This window comes from Halyomorpha halys, unplaced genomic scaffold (assembly GCF_000696795.3).
Source record: "Halyomorpha halys isolate HHAL.00 unplaced genomic scaffold, Hhal_1.1 Scaffold164.1, whole genome shotgun sequence".
NCBI lineage: Eukaryota > Metazoa > Arthropoda > Insecta > Hemiptera > Pentatomidae > Halyomorpha > Halyomorpha halys.
The window spans coordinates 1,157,145-1,179,245 of NW_027108420.1; the positions used below are offsets into that span (position 1 = coordinate 1,157,145).

Here is a 22,101-nt window from a genome sequence, read left to right on the forward strand (position 1 = left end):
ATAAACCTTATCACAAAAAAAAATAAATAAAAAGACTAAATCTGTTCTGTTCAAGAGATAATATTTTATATTATTTCTTCAAGCAATATTAAAATAAAATAATGTATAACTTATATTATAGTTATAAATATAATAAAAAATATTATTAGCTTACTTCTTGTTTCTCTGATTCATTCCTCCTCCGAGATTTCTTCATCTCATTGATTTTTTGAAGCTGATTCCAATATTTTTGTAGAGGAGGAACTTTAAGTTTCATGTCTGATTGGAAAGCTTTGATTTTATCATTTTCGTTCAAATTTATATTCAATTTACTCCTTTCGTTGATGATGAATTTTGAATTTTCTTCTATCTTTATTAATACTTGCTTTAATTTGGTAGTGTACTTTGAATTTCTACAATTTTTGATTATTGATTTTAACTGAAAATCAAAGTAAAATAATAATTACAATAATTTAACATTATGAACAAACATATTGTGTATAAAAATCAATAATGAAATCAAAATAAAATTTTAGTTAAAATAGAAGATATTAGAGAATATACTTCCAAATCATTCTGAAATCCTTGTAAATGAGATTTCTCATAAGGCAGCCAAAGCATAATTTAAGAAGTGAGAATAAAATATGAAAGGTAGAAGAATACATGACCATCAGAACTGAAGAAATTAAACTTTTATATGAGTTCTTTATAAACAGCTTATGAAGAAATTGTCTCTTATTACATCAGTAGTGTCTGGCTTTATTGACTACAGCTGCCTAAATTTTCTTCTATCGACCAATCTTAAAATCACCCTGATTTTACAATAAAAAAAATCATTAAATACCTCAGCCAAAGATAAATTTTCTTAGTAGAATAAAGATATCATCTAGTGATTTGCCTATCCCCCATAAGCACACTTACCTCCATCATTGACCTGCCAGATAAGAAATTAGGATCGCTAATGGGTCTGAGTTGCTTTGACTAATCTGCTTAATACAATAGTATAGGTACCAATAAATAGAAATTTGAAGAATAGAATGTGTTGATAATATCCAAAATACCATTTCAAGAATGTGCAGGCACACTGGATTTTGTCCCTAACATAAAGCTAATAATCAAATTCACAGCTTGTGTTCCAACATAAGGAGTGGTGGAAAGTCTAGTAGTGGAAGCCTCTATTGCTACTATAGGAGTGGTACTGAAAGAACTCCACTAGTGCCATCAGGGTGATGCTGACAAAACTTGACTAGTAGTCCATTATGCACCAAGGCCTATTTAGAACTATTGCCTGCCACAAATTCCTTTAGAAGCGAACAAGCATTGTGTGAAACCATGATTTGAGCAGAATCCATGAATCTCTTAAGAATTAGTGGATTAGAATTGGTTGGGATCCTTTATACAGTTCATACCAAACGTGAATCTCAGACTTGTGAACCTATCACACCTGGGCCCTGTTTCATAATAAAGTACAAACTAATACTATTTGTCTTTTAAATGTATCTTAATTCAATTACACATACTTGTAAAATAGTAACTTATACTTAGTATTTTTTAATTCCTGTAATATCACTAATAGTCATCCCTATCATGAAAAAAATAAGTATTAGTATTATTATCACACTAGTTTCTACACTTGTACTATCAACTAATACTATAAGCTTTCATTATGAAACAGGGCCCAGATCATAAACCTATCAGTAACTCATTAAGTGCTATTCAATATAATTTTAATCTACTAAACCTTTACATTAATTCCCCTAACAAAACTGACTGACAATGTTGATTTTGAATGCCTGGTATCAGAATAAAAAATACTTATAAAATACAAGATTATGAAATAGGAGACTGACAAAATAAGAGGATATTTTTGACCAATTTGGTATTGAGAATAATAATATATAAAAAGAATGTTTATTACAATTTTTTTTGTTCAGTTCCTATACCTATATACCGGTTCATGTTCAAAATTCACATCATCTGCAATTTTAATTAATAATCATTTTACTAGTTTCAAGAAGTTTACGATTAAATACGATCAATAGAACTTTACTGTTTAAATACCTGTACAGAAACGGGAATAAAAAGATCTGGAAAACCTATGGAGGAAGAACATGTAGCTGCATACTCCAATAGCAACTGGTAGACGTACTCGACAACAGCATCTGGATATCCACTTTCGGTCATAGCTTGCTTTGATACTCGTAAAACAAATGTAAAATCAAATGGTTTCATTGAAACATTTTTGTATTGCTTGCTGATATCAGCACAAGATAAACTCTGAAAGTAAAAATAATATTGCACATTAATGTACATATAATTAAGTAGGGATTTTAGTGAAAAATTATATTATAACTAATGACTTACATCAGTAATGAAATGAAGAACTGGGATGTAAGTGTTGGTTTCTCGAACAAGTTTAATAAGCATTTTTATACAATGAAATCGAAGAGGGATGTATTGTGATGTAGGTATCAGTTTAATAACACCAATTATAACCTTAAACAAAAAAAAAAAGTAGTAAAAATTATTATTAACCATGAAAAATAATCTTGAACATCAGGCAGAATGTATGTCAGAACAACTAATCTCTTTTTCTCATTAGAATTTGAACTTCACCATCACTTTTCTCTTTATTAATAACATTCATGTAATACTTCATAAATTATATTAGAAATAACAAACTAACAAGAAAGAAAAGATGGACTTCACAACTTTCGAGTTCTTTGATTTCTTTAACTCCATAAAAGGGAATCTTTAAAATGATTTACATGGAATGCTAAGTATACCTTCTTATTTAAAATAAATTATATAAGCTCAAAATAAATGTTATTTATTGTAAAAATATTATTTAATTTTATAGAACTCATTACAGATCATGAATTATATTGTGTATTCAATATTGAGATATAGGGTGTAATCACACATATAACTAGTTAAATTAAATCAAATAAACAATTCCTAACATAACATTTTACTTTGTTTTGTTTTAAATATATGAAAATAAAAAATAGTTTATTATTACTCTGGGACTAAGTCCCTTTAGTCCCCCACACTTACTACTTATATTATAATTATATTGTGAGCAATTTTTAAGAACTAATAATATAAATATATACAGTTAGTAAAAAAAGTCTGCATAAACTTAGTATTAATCAAAAAAGAGGGTTAAAAGCAAAAGAAAAACATATGAAACAATTTATTTTTTCCTTTTAAATACAGGAGCTTTTGATTAATTTGGTAATTTTAAAGTCGTTTAAAAATTAGACAAACACAACAGAAAATGATAGAGAAAAAGAAACAATAAGTTTTTCACAAAAAAAGTCTGCATACACGGCATTTTTGCATTCTATAACAAAATAATTATCAACACATTGTCTAATGATCTTTTTTAATAACCTCTCTCAAACAATTATTCATTGTGCTAACTTTTTTTTTTTTTGTAAAAGTAGGATCCGTTTTCAACCCCTCTTCCTTAAGGACCTCTCATAGTTGACGTTTATTTCTTATTTCGTAATGCCTCAGCCTCATTTTAAGATCCTGCCAGAGGCGCTCTATGGGGTTAAGGTCAGGCGATTGCGGTGGTGTTCTTAACTGACCTGGAGCATTGTACAGCAACCATTTTTCAATCCTTCTGGCACGATGTTTAGGATCATGCTGTTGAAAAATAAAATTTGATCCTAGAACTAATTTGGTAGCACTGGATTGCAGATTTTGTTTTAAGACTTCTACGTATACATATTGATCCATCATTCCCTTGATGATCTTCAAGTTGCCTACTCCAGCTGAAGCCATAGAGCCCCAAACCATGATCCCTCCTCCGTACTTAACTGTCGGCCATAGATTTTTAATTTCATGGCATGGTTTTTTTCTCCTTTGCACTTTAACGTTGCCATCAGCACCGAAAATATTAAATTTAGACTCATCTATGAAAATTACTTTGTCCCCAAAACTTATGTAGACTTTTTTTTTACTAACTGTATATGTATCAACAAAGAGAAAAATATATAAAAATAAAATAACAAAAAGTAGTTTCAATGCTTACAAATAATATATATCTATATTCAATATAATAATTATTCAGTTTAAGGAAGGAAAAGGTGGTTGAACAGTAGGTATTTAAATGAGGGAATGGTTGGTGCATGGAGTATGGTAGAGAGAATGAAGTTCTAGTGGGTGGCAGCTTGGGTAAAGAAAGTTTTGTCATATCCAGCAGTTTGGTGAGGTAGAGGGTAAAAGTCAGAGGGATGGCATCTGGTAGTACAGGATCGGACAGAGGATTTGAAATGCAGGTTTTGATAGGATATAGGAGGGGTGCTGAGTTCTAATTACTTGGAATAGGGAAGAAGCTAGAAAATACTGTAATCAGTAGAAAGGGTAAAGCTATTTCAACTCGGTGTAATACTGGATTATAAGTGTATCTCTAGTGATCTCGAGGATAAATAATATTAAGAAATTCACGAGATGTTTAAGTTTAGCTTTGAGTTCACCTGAGAGCCCACCATACCCAAGGCAGTCACAGTCAAAGGGGGGAAAACAAAGGAGTTGACAGGACACATAAATCCCACCTTACAAAATAAATTCTACAAATTATTTTGTCTAATATAATCCCCTATTTTCTCATTATCGTAATCTATTTTACTTTCGATAATCGGATTATTTGAATATCAGAAATATATAGAAGACTGAACGTAGGTGTAGATAGGTAAACATCACCACAGCTGAGGAATGCCTTTAATTAAAAAAAAAAAAAGAAAAGATAATAAAAAGTAAGCAATAGTTAATCTCTCAATTTGTAACCTATATGTTGCATGTTATCTTGAGTATTTAAAAGTATTAATTTCCAAATTAACTAAAAAAATATAATTTTTTTGTAACCTATTTAAAATATATTCAATAGCTGTTGAAATATTAAGTGATTACAGAGTTAATAACAAATGAGATAATGTACTTTATTGGAATATGTAACATAAAATTAATGAAAACTTGATAATTTCAAGTAAATAATTAATACAACCAATCTTTTATAAAAAATTAATTTTTCTTTTAAAAATAAATCCTAGATTGGTCAAACTAATTAAACAATTGTTATTACCTGAACAAGAGGATACACTAACTGAAGCAATTCTTTTGAATTAGTTTCACACATGAGATCGACCCATAACCTTAAAGAATGGATGTATTGCCAATTATAGACTGACTGGAAACTTTCCTAAAAAAAAAAAAAATGTTATGGGTACAAATAAAATAATAATATATAAGTGTTTCATATTTTCTATAGTTTAAAATAAATTTTTGGATTATGGATAAAGAATATATTGCGTAGTGATTTGGATTATATTGAAAAAATTTAAAGAAAGATAAAATTTAATGTATGAAGAAGATTGTCAGGGTTGTGGTGAAAAAAGAAAGAAACAAAATAATTGAAAATTACTGACCGCAACCCTGACCATCTTCAAATTTTAAGTTATACTGTCAACTATATATATACTTGATGAAATTTAACATTTTCTTGCTCAAGAATATTGGCTAGGCTGTACTGTAATAAGAGTTACAAGAATGAAAATTACATGGCTAAAAAACCTTTTGAATGAATAAGCTAAAACTCACCTTTTTCTGTAGTGTTACGGCATTTCTCAAATGAATGGCAAGTTGCCTGAGGTAGAGAAAACAGTGCTGATAGCTTAAAACAGGGTCTAAATTAAATAAATCAACTAGGGATCTCTTCATGAAATTTATTTGCGCGAGAGTGTTTATCGACACAAACTTTGATCCTCTGATGTAAGCTATATATAAGAACTAAAACAGAAAATAATAATTTTATAATAGTTATTTAAAAACCTTTTATAATAATATTCATAGAAAATAAAAATAAAAAATTGTTTAATATTGTAGACAGAACATCACTGTATTTCTATCATCACAGAACGCCTAAATAGGCTCTTGTTTACTTTCTTTTACCAATATTTAATAATACTTTAAACATAAATTTAAAATTAGTAAAGAAATTATAATCATAGTGATTGCATTAGGGCCATGGATTCAGTAATATCTTGTTTCAGGTCTCCCTAAATTCACAATTCTTTGTGTAATAATATGTATTTAACAATTTCCTCTGATAAAAGAAAGGAAAACTAAGGAAACTAGAACAGAATAATTCATTTTTATAAAAATATAATTGGTTCAACTCGAGATTATATCAATGCAAACATTTATTTTTTCTTACAAGGAAGGAAAGAGATACTAAAGGAAAATATTTTGGCAACCATTACTCACAAAATAAAAGTTGACCACTATTAAAGAATTAATCAACATTCAATATCTTAATAGTTCCAGTGGCCACTGCCATTTTTACGTGATGTATTTATATTATTTGCCACTGTAACCAAGGTGTAAAAGATTCACATAATAAAATAGACAATACCTTTAATGCAGTATTGAGCAAAGTTGATTTTTTTAATGTACATAGACGTAGGACGCACAAATATGCCAAGACTCTAACACTCTCTTCTCCAGTGCTCCATAATTTTGTCAACTGTTTTAAAGCCATTTTACTCAATTTGTGAAAATAAATAACAATATGACAACACGAATGCAAATGTTTCAGAAGCACACTGATGATGTTTTCTGATGCTACACCAGCCAACAACTAAAAACAATTCAACAAATTAGAAGGATTATACTTATATACACATAGTTTTATTAAATAATAAATATCATACCTTCAAAAGATCAGTAAAATACCCTTCCACCAACGATCTAATTTTAATCCACTTCTTTGCTTTTTCAGGATGTTTCATGGTGGTTGGATTGAGTTTCAAAAAATCATTAATTGATTTGTGAAGATGCAAAACACACATTTCAATTATTGCATTGAAAACTACAAATGAAAAATAAAACTAAAATTAATATTAAATCAACTGAATAAACACTATGAAAATAAGAAAAATATTATCATCAGGGATTTATATTAATTTAAAGCATATTTAATCTGTTGGTATCATAAGGAATATCCTTTTTGAAAGCGATGTACATAAAAAAAAGAAAGAAAAAATAAACCAATAATTTATTAATGAATTAAAATATGCTTCTATAAGCTACTTAAAAAAAAAAAAAAAAAAAAAAAAAAAAAATGGCAGTCTCAGCACTTGCCAACTGAAGTGAAACTTCTGAAAATGAAATTATATATTAAAACTTTAATATGATATTTATTTTTAAAAAATAAAATAGAATTTTTATTCATTTCATTTATATACTTAACTATAATTAATTAATAATGTTATATTTAATTATGCTATTCATTTATGAAATCATAGTTTATATTATCATTCTCTTTATTAGTAAATGTTGATATAATTGGCTTGAGACAGCTAAAATAAGAACTGTAAAAATTAGATTGAATGTTTTCAATGTCTTGCAAATAATGCATCAATTGTTGCACCACTTCTGATCCAATAGATTGTTTCGATTATGTTTACCTTAAAAATACAAATTCATTTGATTAAATTTATCCTGGCAATATGAAAGTATTTAGGACAGAAACGGGGTTAGACAGACAAAATGGCTACCCCTTATGTGTTTATTCTAACAAGAATAAAAGTTCAAACGTATAACTACAATTTATTTAATTAACCTAACAATGTGTTTTTTTGGCACAATCTTTTCCACTTATTACCCCTCTAACTCTGTGTAGTATCATGATACAATTTTGAATCGTAGACCATAACAAAGAGGATGAAATACTGAATATTTCTCTTATTTATAGAATGCAACTCCGATTTTTAGTTTTCAAGATATTTTAATTCAAATGTTCAAAAACTTTTTGTCATTCCATTTTTGGCATTATCTTTTCCACTATTTTAAAAGAGTGCATTACAAGGAGGAACTATAAGTGTTCCCTCCCATAGCTTAAGGAAAAAAAAAATTAGTTCCAGAACATTAATATGATTATAAAAGGAAGTCATTTCAATAGTCAATTCTAGCAGCAAATTGTTCATATTGTAATAGGAGAGTAGGAGCTTTACAGAACACACTCAATCAGGCTGACACACCAGGATTGTTTACCTACTGAAATCTTCTACTCTTCAATTACAGTATATACATTTTCCTGTTATAATTGACCAATATTGTCCTCCCCACCACTTCTGTTTCATCTCATGTCACAAAATAAATTTCCTCCCATATAATTTTTTTTTCTCTTGATTTGTTGTTACAAACAAAATATACAAAACTTTAAAAAACACTTTGTGTTTATAGTAGAAGTTCTACAAAACCTCAATATAACAATCTTTTTACCTCCACTGCCATCAACTTTCAATTCTGAGTGGTCTTCACCAGTTACTCGATCAAGTGCAGCATGAAATGCTTCTACGGCATTAGATATACTTCCGACTGACCTGTAAATTGAAAATATGTATTCCATAACTAATAAAATTAGCAGCATAAACTACATAATTTAAAGGAAAATCGAATAACATGAGACTTTCACTTGATAAGAGATGCAATTTATAAGCAATAATAATAACATTGTTACAGATGGCAGTCTGAAAGTTTTACAAGGAACTTCAGTAAATTAACTGCATTAAAAAATAAGGATTGCTTATAATAAGATAAAGATAAATAGTCAAAATTTAAAACTCATGTTGAAATTCTTTAATTTTTTTAATTAAATTTTTGCATAACAAAATCACGTAAATATCTCAAATTTTTTAAACTAAAGCTGATGTATAACCTCCCCTCCCCCAGTCAAGGCTTAAAGACTTTTGGACCCATTTTCAGGAAAAAAAAGAAGTTAAAATAGAGAGATTCATAACCATCATAAGCCTACACTTGTCCTTGAAGGGATTAGGGATTAGTTTCAATAATTTTTTTTTAAATTCATTAAATACTTACGGGTCATTAATTAAATTTTCTCGCCATTTTGTAACCATGGCTATTGTGACTTGATTTTTGCTCTTTTCCTTGTTATCATCCTCAAAGTCACTTTCTTCACTATCAACCTAGAAATAGATCATTAATACAATTATTAGACTTTTAAACCTCCCAACCTTTTCTAGAAAATTAAATGGAAAATGTCAAGACATGGGTAAGGATACCTATACCTAAATAATATTCAATATTGTATTCATGCAAGTTAATATAATAAAAAATCAAAGTTGATGGAAATAAGGAATCAGAAGAGATCTTACAGCAGTTAGTAGGCATTAGAAACATAATACAAACTAAATCAGCAACATAAATCCAAATCAACTCATTGAATCTTGAAGAATACACTGTAAAATGTAGATAAAAAACTAACGATACACTAAAAAAATTTAATAATGAATTTATTATTTTAAAACTTACATACAGTAGATTGGGAAGTTTATAAACTGTTCCTTCATCGTCAAATCCCTTAGTTTCTTCTTCTTCTTCTGAGCTACTGTATTCTAACAATTTTTTATCATTTTCCTTTAAAAATTTGTAAAACTCAGGATCAGTTTTTTCCAATTTCGCCAATGATTTTTTATGAGATTCAATGAAATCTAACATTGATAAAAGCAGATATTTAGTTTAACATAAAAATAAGTCACTTACAACACATATTTATTCATATACTTCACAAGATTTAATTAATAGGTTAGATCACTAATTAGATATATACATATAGTTCTTTGTGTCAAATCTGAAACTCCTATGGTTCTAACTTAGGATCTACAAAAAAAAAAAAAAAAAATTCATAAATTTTTTTGAGGTTAATAAACTTCCAATTGAATGTAATTTATATTAAATTATCATATTATAGTACAATGTTTTGGGACCACTGTCCCATGTTCATACTTTAAACCTCATAATTTTTCATAATTTGAATTTCATATAGGAAATCATGTCACATCTTTACACTATTCTACCCTATTACTAATTTTAAGGATAGAAATGTGAGAATAGTGTAAAGATGTGACAGGATTTCCTGTATGAAATTCAAATTATGAGGTTTAAAGTACATGAATATGGGACAGTGGGCCCAAAATGTTGTACTATAATATGATAATTTAATATAAATTACATTCAATTGGAAGTTTATTAACCTCAAAAAAATTTATGAATTGACTTACCATACTTCCTAAAGAGAAAATCCAGAAAACAAATTTTAGTTCTTCAATGAAAGTTTAGGATATCAAATTTTCTTGACAATATAATATGATGCCTCCAAATTTCAAAACTAACTTTATTTAAACAAATTCACTTGGATAATTAAATTGATATAAATAAATGAAATTGGATATTTTGAAGGGTTCAAGAAGCTGAATAAGAAGTAAAATTTTCAAAATGAAAAACATCATTTTGAGTTTAGAACACTAAAACCATTCTCCTACTAAAATAACCCAATTGTGTCAGAAACCCTAAATCGATCCAGAATTTTTTATTTTCTTCAAAAGACATAACTAAAACAAGAAAGACACCCATGAAATAATGCCTTTAATTAAGCCACTTTAACTCTCTATATGAACAGGAGACATGAAAGTTATAGGAAACTCCGGTTTTAAATATAATAAAGCAATTCACAAACCTCTTCAGACCAACTCATGCCTATGTGACAGTACATTATGTACATGCCACTAATACTCAAAGTAGAGAAAAATGATAGGGGAAACTGAAGCTGAAGGGTTTTTTAAGTTATATAATCACAAAATCTTGGGAACTCTTTTAAGGACAGCAGATTAGCAAAACGACCTAACTAATTCTATCAAGAATTCACTAAACTGCTAACATGCTAATAATCCCCAAATTTATCAATCTGTCTATGCTACCAAGGATTCTTGAGGCAATCCAAAATTTATTAGAAGATATAAATTTTATTAACACATGGCAATAACAATGATTTGTCACTGAACGTTAAAAAAAACCAAGTTTTAAGCCCCTTCAATATTCCCATTCTCTATCCCAATAGTGAACCAATTTAATTCTATACCTATGTTATTAAAGAAAGGAAGTTGAGAACTAAGGTCAAATTAAAGTAGCAAGAGTATAAGTACCCACAGCAATACTGTGTGAATATGGTAATTCATGACTATCTACCATGTTGAAGTAACACTTAAGAATTAATACCAAAAATTATGATGCATTACTGTTTTACAATACATACATGGGCTGCTACAAACCATTCTGTTTTCAAGAAGTCATACATAAAAGTGTCAAATAGGGATGAATTCAACAGGAACAACTTGTCATGTGTCAAAACCACACTTAAATAAATTTATTCCATACTAATTTTATCTTGGTCTTAGTTATTAATAAATCACATAGCAATTAATGTTCCAAAAGAGAAAGAACATTTATTAATACACAATCAAACTATATCCTACCATCAGATTCACTTTCAACTTCATCAGATTCATCTCCTTCTGAATCATCAGTATTTTCGTCCTCTGACTGCTCATCAACTAAGTAATTTTTATCTTCTTCATCAGAAAATAAGTTCTCATTATCACTATAATCCGATTCGTTGGAGATATCCATGATACTGAGTTTATAAATATATATTTAAACCTTTTTGAGAAATATTAAGTATGGTATTAAAACACAGTAGTCGACAAGACACAAAACACCTCGACACCCCGAACCTACATAAACAACACGTGGGGACCGCACTGTTCTACTGTTGGTAGGTTACAATTCAAAATCTCCTGGAATTTTCCTCCTACTTCCAAGAATTGTACCAACGAAGTAGGAATCCAGTAGATTAGTAAAGAAGGCGGGGTCGTCAAGATGGCCATTGAACTGATATTTCAAGTTAAAATTCTATTTCCAGAATTTTCTGGATTCATAGTTTGAAATAATTTTACACTAAATAAGTCCTATTGGCACAGAGATTTTCAAGCGTTTGCGGAAGAGTTCTTTATTTGTTTAGTGTTAAACGTCATTATGTACTGCAATTTTTTGTAGCCTTGGGTACGATGGATATAATTATATGTGAGATGATTGAAGAACTTATGATTCACTATCATTTATGAGAATAATATAATGATATAGGATGTATTTGTGATCGTTTTGTTGTTTAAGCAATAAATTATATACAAAAAATATTTCTGGAAGATTATTGATTGACCGTGTGTATAGATGAATAGAATATGGTCCGGGTGCGGTAAAAAAAACAACTCAAATAGTATAATTATCTACTATTTGAGTTTTTTTTTTTACGGCACCCGGACCATATTCTATTCATAAAAAATATTTCTATTTTCACTGCTTGATTTAAATATTAGTAATCTATCATTTATAACTCTACGAGTGTTCAATATCTCAAGGAATTCTGTAGCCTTATTATTAATTTGATTGGATTACAGTTCGCATGACAAATCTTGATGATTAAGTACATGTTGTTAATCTAAAAATTACCTTTTTTTATCGTTTCTTACTCATTTTCATTTCTTTTAATCTAACTTTTTCGAAAAATGATTTCCTTTAGTAGAGGAGGGTATTATAATTAATCAATCATTAAAAGAACTTTCATCTAATATTCATTTACTTTTAAAAATTAAATAAATTCTTAAAATTAAGGAATTTAAATGAAATTATTTAAGGCGTTGTTGAGAAATGTTATCAAGAGCTATGGGCAATTCGTATACCTCTTTGTTACAAATTTTTCGTAGTGATTATGGTAAAGTTGACTTACACCTTGTCAGGAGTGGCGCCTTTCTAGGTGCTATTATAAATGCAGATTAAACTTTCATTTTTACGAATTCTGTTGCCATTATTATTCTTCAGCAGATCCATTTAATATGGCAGTATTAGAATGCCCTCTGTGTTGTGCTGAAAGGTTTACTGATATATTTTCTTTGCAGAGTCATTTGCTTGATCTTTGTGAAAATATAATTTGTCCTGTTTGTGAATTGCAATTTCGAACAATCAAAACCTTAGCTTGGCATTTAGGGCAGGAATGCAACAATCTGTCAAAGGAGCTCCCTGGTCCAGTAAATGGAAAAGAATTAAATCCTTCTCAGAGTCAGGTAAATTCTGGGTCATTGATGAAGGTATTTTACTTTCCTTTAGGGACTTATTTAAAAAAAGTTCTTTTGACATAATTATTCTTGATGTTTCATTCAAAAATTTGATAATCATTGGCAATCAAGAAATCTTTTATAATAGCTCTTGCCTATTAAATATTTGATTTATAAATTAAAAATGGGATTTCATAATATTAATATTTAAATTACAAATATGAGATGTAATGTCATTTCATATTTTAAAATTATTCTAAAGAAAAGCTATTTTTTAATATCAAATGTCTCATTTGATTATGCTAATTCACATAACGATTCCTGTATTGAACTAAGATGTAGATATTTACTTATGATTTCAGAGCTTATGTGTGACTCAATATTTATTTGATTTAAAACACGTGTAACCAATTTAGCATTGAAATACTGTAAATTTATTAACAGCATAAGACTTCCTATTTCTATACTGTCAATAAAGGGATTCTTTGATGAATTTCTATATCTAAAAAAAAAAAAAAATTAATGGTCACATAATACTTGTTTAAGATATGAAAATATATCTATTATTATAAATTGGTAACTAATTTGTTCAGTGGAATGGACATCATACCCTTTAAAATTACCTTGTTTTCGTTTTAAAAAGCCAAATTAAATTAATAGAATGGTTAATAAACAATTATTATTGATATCTGAAAATTTTGAACATTTCTTGAAATTAGGAATGGAATTCTTAAAATGATTTTCTAAAAAAAAAAAAACTTTAATAAATTATTTTTCTTAATTTCCATCTAAACTAATTTTGATTAAGTTGAAATGATATCATAGTTTTATTTGGTAAAGTTTATATAATTAATTGAAGCTATAATACTATCATTGAAAATATTTATTTAATTTTTGTGATAAGCTGATTTCTATATATAAATGAAAATAATGAATTAATAATAAGTTGATAAACCATGATAGATAATCACATAATGAAAGTAATTATTTGAGTAAAGTTGAAATTCGAACATGATAGTTACATTTTTCAAAACAATTATACTGAATAAATATGCAAGGTAATTTTATCTGATTTTTTGTATTAAAACTAATTTTTATATTGCTAGGAAACATCATTCAATATAAGTGAGAGCAGTAATAAAAATATCAATGAAGAATTAGTAATAAGGGAGGAAGTTCCTGCAAATAATGAAATTATTGAAAAGAACAATGAATTTTTAACAGCTAAAGGTATACACTTTTTTTTTTGTTCATAATGATGTGTTGTATGAGTAATTCCAGTTATCTCTTTGGTTGCATGAAATTTCCTTCTGAAGATTTGTAAATAGAAAATATAAATAGGTGCTTGGTAGTGAGGAATTTTATTACATCAAACTTTGAAGAAGTTATTGATTTAGCAGCTGCATTTGAAATAATTATAAATTAATTTATGATGCAGCATACTATATTTTACTTTTGTTAGGTTTTCCCATACAAATATCCGTGGTTGCATAAGAAAGGTTTAAACAAAAACTGATTTTGTCATAGGGACTTTTAATGAGAAGTGAGGGCTTTAAGATCATAAAAGAGAAATTTTATTGGAGGCATATCGTTTAGACAGAATATTCCAGTATCACTATTATTGACACTTTTTTAAGAACCGATCATATACTAGTTTATGAAAGTCAACTTGAAGAATAAAATATATGATTAGAGATTGGTGTAAAATAATGCTGTGAACATATATTGTTATATAACTAACAATAACTGTGAGTTCACATTAAAAGTAAATTGAAAGAAAACTGATTGAAAAGGTTTTATCAACTTCTTTAAAGAAATGTATAAATGTCTCTTGTTGAATGTGGTTATGTTATTAGTACTGGAGAACATTGCAGCCAGATGTTCCAACAGATATAAGAATTAATTTATTACACAAAAATGTTTCATAGAATTGTCTACAATGTTAAATTTAAATATTTTTACTGACTTTGAATTTATCTCATTAATTTTTTTTTAGTTATTTGTAATTTTAATGCTTTGTAGATTCTTCATTTAGTGCCGATTCTGATAATATCATTGAAATTGAATCCAAGAGTGTTTATGAAGAGTGTGTAGAAGATAATATAGAATATTCTGCTTCTTTATACAGCTGTTCTGTATGTGATATTACTTTTTCTTCAATAGAAGAACATTTAAATGAATTTCATAAAGATGAAAATGTAATTGTTGATAACAACATAAATGTGAGTTAATAACATGATACATCGATAACTTTTTGGTTTGTTTAGTTTATCGATTTATCGAACTGTTATTTTAAAGGAATACATGAGTGAAAACAATAATGAAAACTCTCTTGACAGTAATGGAAAAGAGGCTTTTCCAAAAAATTCATCTACCTGGGCCCAGGAAGAAGTTACCAATTTGATGGTATTTGTTGTTTATCGTTTATTTATGTAGTTTTGTATGTCAATAAATTTATGTTTTAAATATATTTTAGTTCCAGTATTTTATTAGATCTCTAGCCAGAGATGCCCAGTGTTGTAAGAAATACTCAATCAATTTAAAATATATATATATTTCTTTGAAATTTCTCCATAAAGGGACTCTTTATTGAACAATTTTATCAATCTAATGTCCATTAAATGTGTGGTTACTTTGCAATTATTAAAAAAATATAAACTAAAATATTTGTTTACCTCGGTTGTTATAAAAAAAGAATGAAACTTTTCATTCTATTGTTATGCAATGTAGTTGTGTATTTTTCAACAACAGTCAAGACTATTGTACTCCAATTTCAATTGGAACAGCATATTTATAGATAACAGCAGGATTTATAGAAAGAGCAGGGTCCAAAGGATGTATATATCTTATTAGTATGAGATATCTTTAAAGAAATATGGGACTAAAGCATGTGTTTTTTTTAAAAGAAGGCTTTATCTCTAGCGTTTCTGCACACACATTTTTTTTTCTTTATATAAAAGATTCATGTATATGTATCAGTTAAAACTATTTTTAACTCAAAGGAATGTTAGTAATTTAATAATCATACCTTATTAAAAAATTGGATAAACATACTTGTTTATCTTTTTTCGTAATGGAGGGTGTCCCAGTACATAAGTTCACCTATAACCTCCATAATTTTTTGAGTTTTGATTGGTTGTATGCTGTGTCATAGTGAAATTATTATTAACGTAGTCTCTCTTTTGAGAGTATTGTTGATTTTCTTATATTCCTCTGTGTGGCTACCTCTGGAATTTTCAGTGTAATTGAGTACTTTTGTTTACAGATTCTGATAGGAAATAAGATTTTGAGACAAATTTATGTTCATTTTAAATGGTTTATCCAAACAAATTATAACCATAATACAATTCATGGCTTTATTTTAATCTGACATGTTCTAAAAGTGTCAATAACCAAAAACTGGTTTAAATTTCTTACTGTCTTTGAAAATTGGTGTACAGATGGTGTTGAAAATTTATTCATTCAACAGTAAAAAAATTGTTTTAGGTTTTATCAATTCATGCCTTCAGGACTTGTCCGATCCAAAAAGTGAATTCTTTTGAATAATATATGCATTCTCATTTAAATCTGATTTACAATCAGAATCCATAAAAAAAAAAAAAAAAAAAAGTACCTCATACCATTAGAAATTCCAGAAACAGATTTGCTGGAGAAGAACTAGAGAAGGTTAAAAAATTAACAATATATTCAAAAAATAGTCCAAATGCTACTGTTATGACCCAACAAAAATATCTAAAATTGTAGAGGTTAAAAGGAGTATAGTGGAATACCCTTTGTATTAGATGCTGTCTACTGGGTTTAATGCAATCATATGCTCCAATCATTTCATAAAGGGTATAGAATTATAATAATGAAACATTTTATTATAGATATAAGTAATTAAATAGTTTTACTTATTACTTATCATTTTTATTTTAGATTGTTAATTGGAATTCCAAAGTTGGTAGTTTGTTGAAAATCGAGCATACTGTTAGTGAAAATCCTTCTTTACAATCTGTTCCTAATAGCGATGATAGGTGCTGGGTTTCAAACGATAAAGGATATTTAATTATCAAATCAGAAGGGACTGAAGGACCTTTTGATAAGACAAGCACTTCATTAAAAGATGATAACAATACCAGTGATGCAGTTAATATTAATACTGGTTCTAGACTTGATGAACAATGGCCTGAGTCATTAAAGAAGTATCCATTAGCAACATTTGTTCAGTGTAATGAAATTGTTACAAATAAAAACATTTCATATTTATGTGAAAATAAGTCCTACATATTTAATGAACATCGTGTAAGTGTTTGAAGAATTAAAATGGCATAATGTTTAATTCAATATTTTAATTTTATAATTTTTTTTAGGTGAGACTTCTGAAATTTTGTCAGAAAAACGTTCCTCCAAAAATTGAAGATATTCCGTTCCCTGAAGAACCTCCTGATTTTATCAAACCAATTCTGCGACTAGCTCATGATGTTCCTGAAGATTTAGCTGGTTCATATGCTGTTTTATGGCCTTGCCATCTCTGTGGTACATTTGTCTACCATTGGTCTGACCTTGCAAAACATTGCTGTAGCTCTTCTCCAAAATATTATCCTTGTACACTCTGCAGAAAATCCTTTCAAACTCGTAGGAGTTTGAATAATCATTATTCTGTAAAAAAAAAAAATAAATTATTTTTTGTTTGGTGACTTAATTTTATTTTTCTTACATTCTGTTGAATTTTCAGGTGATTCACAAAATTATACATTCATCGATTGGGTGTTATCTTTGTCCCCTTTGCCCTGCAAAGGTACAGACCTCTTCACATTTAGAAAAACATTTAGCTATGCACAGGAAAAATGATCTAGTTAAATGCGATTTTTGTGAGAGTATGATTCAAAAGTCAACCTATTCTGATCATTTGAAAGCGCATGGGACAAATGGACCTCTTAATTTAGTTTGCCAGTGAGGTGTTTTATAATATTTATTTACTATTCTATTTATTCATGAAAATTCTTTCTCATTTCTGAAATTTCAGATTATGCAATCGACCTTTCAAAGGAAAAACTGAGCTTGAGTTACATATTCCACAATGCCACTTGAGGTATAATGAAGAAGATAATTTAAAATGTAAAAAATGTAATTTAAATTACGAAGATTTACAAACACTTCGGGAACATCTGGTTTCTCATGGTGTCTCTATGAAACCTCACCTGTGTTCCTTCTGCCCAAAATCATATAATCGTCTCATTGATAAGGTAATTTGTATTTTATTAATAAATTTTTCATTAACAAAGAAGAGGTTTGTGTTTCTCTTCTATGATTTTATCTATGATTATGACAAAGTTTTCAATCTCATTAGTTCACCCACATTCCTCCTTCAAATATGCATCATTACTTGGAAAAGTTGAATCATTTGGTAAATATTTAAAGAAAAAAACAATATATGTTGCTTAAGTTTCTGGTTACATTTCTTTTCTAAGGCCGGTAGGGGTTCCAGATCGCATTGATTTCTTCTACATACTTAATCTCTGTGTTATACAATTGATTCATATCTATTGAAAAACATTAAAAATCTATAATATCAAATTGTCCTTTCTGTAGCACTACAGACCTATATGATCCTTGACGTCCTCAATGAGTCTTTGACAGGTGGTTTGATTCTGTGTGGCCGCTTTTTAATTTTGAAGATTTAACTAGAACAGAGCGATTCCCCACTTAGCAACATTGTCAGTTTTGGTCTGCCACCCTTACCCTTGGAGTGGTTCAGCTTCCTCTCCAGTTGATTCTTAGGAGTCTGATCCTGCGTCATTCCAGCGACATGGTCATGGTCCATCCAAACTTGATGGTCTGTACTGCATTGGCCACTTTGTAGAGCTCCCAGTCTTCATTGTTGTATTGCCTCCTCTTCTATCTGCTAGTGGTCTCCTTGTTGCCATGTTGCCAAACATCCTCTAAAACATTTTCTTGTTGAAAATTAGTTTTTTTTCTTCCTTGGCATTAAAGTCCAATATTCCGGTCCATACGTATAGAGTGGAATATTGGACTTTAATGCCAAGGAAGAAAAAAAACTAATTTTTAGTCTAATCAGGGTTTTATAAATTAAGCATTTGATTTATCGAGATATCTAGTGTTAACTGAGATGCTTCCTCAATCCAGAATATCAAACATAAACAAATTAAGTTCTGCTTACAAGGTATTTTAAATTTTATTTACAATGTACCACACTAAACTGAATTAATATATTTGTTTAAATCAGGTCATTCATGAGAGGGTGCATACCAAGAGTAAACCACATTCCTGTAATGAATGTGGCCGATGTTTCAGACTTCGAAATTCACTTGTCGCACACATTAGAATCCATACCGGGGAACGCCCCTTTAAATGTTCTTTTTGCAGTCGGTCATTTCGAACAAAACATCTTCAAAGATCTCATTTATCAACTCATTCTGGAATACATCAGTATAAATGTAGTTATTGTAACAAACAGTTTCAGTCTAAGGTTTGTTATTCTTTTTTTTACTGTCTAATTTTTTAAATAAAACTATTATGATGGTTCATTTTGTTTTTCGCTTTCAGGGTAAAGTTGAAGCTCATGAAAATTCTCACAAAAAGCCATTTGTGTGCCTCGAGTGTAAAAGAATGTTTTATTCCCTTCGTTTTGCGAAAAAGCACATGGACAATCATAAAAATGGTCAGTTAAATTACACTTGCAACATGTGCCCAAATATGTTCACTAGAGCGGCTTACCTTGAAGCTCACCTCAGAGCGAAACATGGTCTGGATACGCAGACTTCTATTTCCATATCAACGCAGAAGATTTATCAACAGATGGAAGGGAATATCAATAAATATTCATTTTAATTTAAAAAAATAAAATTTATTTAAGGATAAATCAAAAGAGTCAATCAAGGGATTAAAAAAAAATAAGTTGTTTTTTCTTTTGATGTTTAATCCTTTAATTTCGGAGCTGTTAGATGTGGTCAGCAAAGATATCTTTCCTGATGGCACCCCGACCATCTTCTCTTCATATCAATCTACGGTAAACTATTAAAACCTTATAAAAAAAAGTATTTACATGAGTTGCTCTATGGAGGAAGCAAAATAAGACACTGGATTTCTCGAACTAATTCGACTAAAGTGGTAGTCAACTAAAATATTGTTAGAGTATTAGAGCAATAGCCCAACCCTTGAGGATTTTTAGTGGTAATCACTTCTAAATATGATGATTCTGTCACACAACGAAAAGTAGTTAATGTTCTTGAATTTTTGTAAAAAAAAAAAATAGTGTTTATTTTTAACCAATTTATTAAATAACCAATGTTATTTTTAATATTGTTTTCAAGGAAATCTTGTTTTAGTTTTCAATAATTACACATAGCTATAATATTAATTCTTTGGTCAATTAATTGATAGTTTTGTAAATCTATATTTTTTAATAAAATGTGTGTTTATGTGTGGAGGGGGAGAAAGAGAAACATTAGAAAAAGCAAATTATTCTATGACAAAGTTTTTTAAGAATCAGTTTGAGTAGATGATTATGGATCACAGTCAAAAGAAAGTTTTCGAGATCTCATTTATATTTGTATATTTTAGGGTCTCTTGAATACCCCATTTTTGTAAAATGTGTCCTTATTGTTTATATCTTTCATTTTTTTAAACGTTATGTATACTGTAATTTTAAATAAATTACAATTTATACATTGTAATTAATTTAGGTAATTTATAAATTTTAATTTTGCTATATATTTTGTAAAACATATTTCTCATCAAAGTTGAGCAGTCAATCACAATTTAATTAATCTTTTTTTTTTTTTAAGTATCAATTGATAATTTATCTTAATAAATTGATATATGGATGAATTTCAAGATTTTTTTTTGTTATAAAGTTTAATATATTGTTTTCCTGTTATTTTTACTAGATATTTATCATTTAATAGAATTTATGAGCTTCTTTGTAAATGAATTAAATATCTCATTAAAATTTCTTTTTTAAATTCTTCTTCTGATAAATTTATTTAGGATTAGAATACTAATGTTATTGTTAAATAAGGCCGGCTCTGTTTAATAACAATACTGGATAGAGATGGGGCTTGGCTGATTAGGAGAATGATGTCATTATCAAGAGTGTCAAATGCTGTTATATAATTAAGGAATAGCATGTTGTTGGAACTCCACACCTCAAACATTTTATTTTATTTTTTATAAAATATAAGCTCTAGAGGTCTTATCATGTTAGTAAAAAATGGTTATTTACCATAAAGAAAGGAATAGTTACAGTTATGTTTTAGGGCGTGTAAGTATGCTTTGAATTATTTTAGGAAGCAGTAGTTAGTGAAAATCATCTGTGGGAAATCTTAATATGTAGTCTAGAATCCTACTTATGCAAACAAATTTCAATGGTTTTAATCCAGATAAGTAAGGAAATTTGTACAAAATGTTTTATCAATATCCTAGCGAACAATTTTGGTAAGCTTTATAATATTAAGTCTACAGAGAATTGATCATAACTAGAATTTGATAATAATTAGGTTCCAAAATTGTTAATTGAGGAAACAGGTTGATTGATTTACAATTGTATAATTAACAAAAATCTGATTTTTAGCATCATCTAAAAAAAAATTAATTTCTTAAAGAAAAACATTAGTCCATCTAACTAAGCAGTGAAGGGTGGCTATCCAGAGATTTAAACATACTATCATGGATTATTGCTAATGCATGGGGTAAGACTATGAAACTGAATTACAGTTCGTCCCCTTAACGTTTTAAATTTATGTTAATAAGTAGGGATAGGATTTTTATGTTTTCACATATTTTTACCTGACCATGATATCTTCGATTCCTTATTAACTAAAGATGTTTCAAGACATTTCTGGCCAAAAGAAGCCATTTTTGTTTCACATATTTTTAAATATTTGACCTTTTTTACATATTTTCTGAAATATTTGTTATTTTTTACATATTTTTAGATAATTTGTCCTGAATCACATATTTCCTTAAATTATTTGTTCAATTGTAAATACATTTTTCGCAGCAACTACGTAAAATTCGAGAGAAGCAAGAAACTTAAAGGTGAAATTTATCATAAATAGTGCATAAAAATTCTATATCTTCATCTTTGAACACAAATTAAAAGCAGTGGTAATAACAAAATTTCACACAGAATTGCATCAAG

At 28.4% G+C, this 22,101-nt stretch overlaps 2 protein-coding genes across 4 annotated transcripts in view; one reads left to right on the forward strand and one right to left on the reverse strand.

The window, feature by feature from the left end:
• The window catches only part of LOC106678847 (Nucleolar complex protein 2), a 15,035-nt gene extending 3,401 nt beyond the window's left edge, over positions 1-11,634 (reverse strand). Inside the window, exons 1-11 of one of the 3 annotated variants that reach the window (XM_014417633.3) lie at positions 11,322-11,634; positions 9,322-9,500; positions 8,869-8,975; positions 8,272-8,372; positions 6,699-6,856; positions 6,401-6,625; positions 5,587-5,775; positions 5,072-5,188; positions 2,344-2,475; positions 2,041-2,256; positions 155-418 (exon numbers count right to left, since the gene is read on the reverse strand). In XM_014417633.3, coding sequence (XP_014273119.1) covers positions 155-418; positions 2,041-2,256; positions 2,344-2,475; positions 5,072-5,188; positions 5,587-5,775; positions 6,401-6,625; positions 6,699-6,856; positions 8,272-8,372; positions 8,869-8,975; positions 9,322-9,500; positions 11,322-11,475 — 1,842 coding nt within the window. In that variant the 5' untranslated portion in view covers positions 11,476-11,634. Of the gene's footprint in view, positions 1-154; positions 419-2,040; positions 2,257-2,343; positions 2,476-5,071; positions 5,189-5,586; positions 5,776-6,400; positions 6,626-6,698; positions 6,857-8,271; positions 8,373-8,868; positions 8,976-9,321; positions 9,501-11,101; positions 11,241-11,321 lie in introns of those variants that run through there. The other 2 variants (XM_067046742.1, XM_067046743.1) reach the window with 2 other exon arrangements.
• A 988-nt stretch (positions 11,635-12,622) lies between these two features.
• On the forward strand, positions 12,623-20,722 carry LOC106678865 (zinc finger protein 665). Its single transcript, XM_014417665.2, has 10 exons — positions 12,623-12,965; positions 14,063-14,186; positions 14,979-15,178; positions 15,255-15,362; positions 16,875-17,240; positions 17,309-17,599; positions 17,674-17,891; positions 17,965-18,184; positions 19,186-19,428; positions 19,506-20,722. The coding sequence occupies exons 1-10, from the start codon at positions 12,738-12,740 to the stop codon at positions 19,788-19,790; spliced, it is 2,283 nt and encodes a 760-aa protein (XP_014273151.1). The 5' UTR covers positions 12,623-12,737; the 3' UTR covers positions 19,791-20,722.
• Positions 20,723-22,101: the final 1,379 nt, after the last annotated feature.

Coding starts and splice junctions, on each gene's coding strand:
- LOC106678865 (XM_014417665.2), top strand. CDS start 12,738: ATGGCAGTATTAGAATGCCCTCTGTGTTGTGCTGAAAGGTTTACTGAT. Junction 12,966..14,062: donor TAAATCCTTCTCAGAGTCAG/GTAAATTCTGGG, acceptor TTATATTGCTAG/GAAACATCATTCAATATAAG. Junction 17,600..17,673: donor GTTTGAATAATCATTATTCT/GTAAAAAAAAAA, acceptor TTGAATTTTCAG/GTGATTCACAAAATTATACA.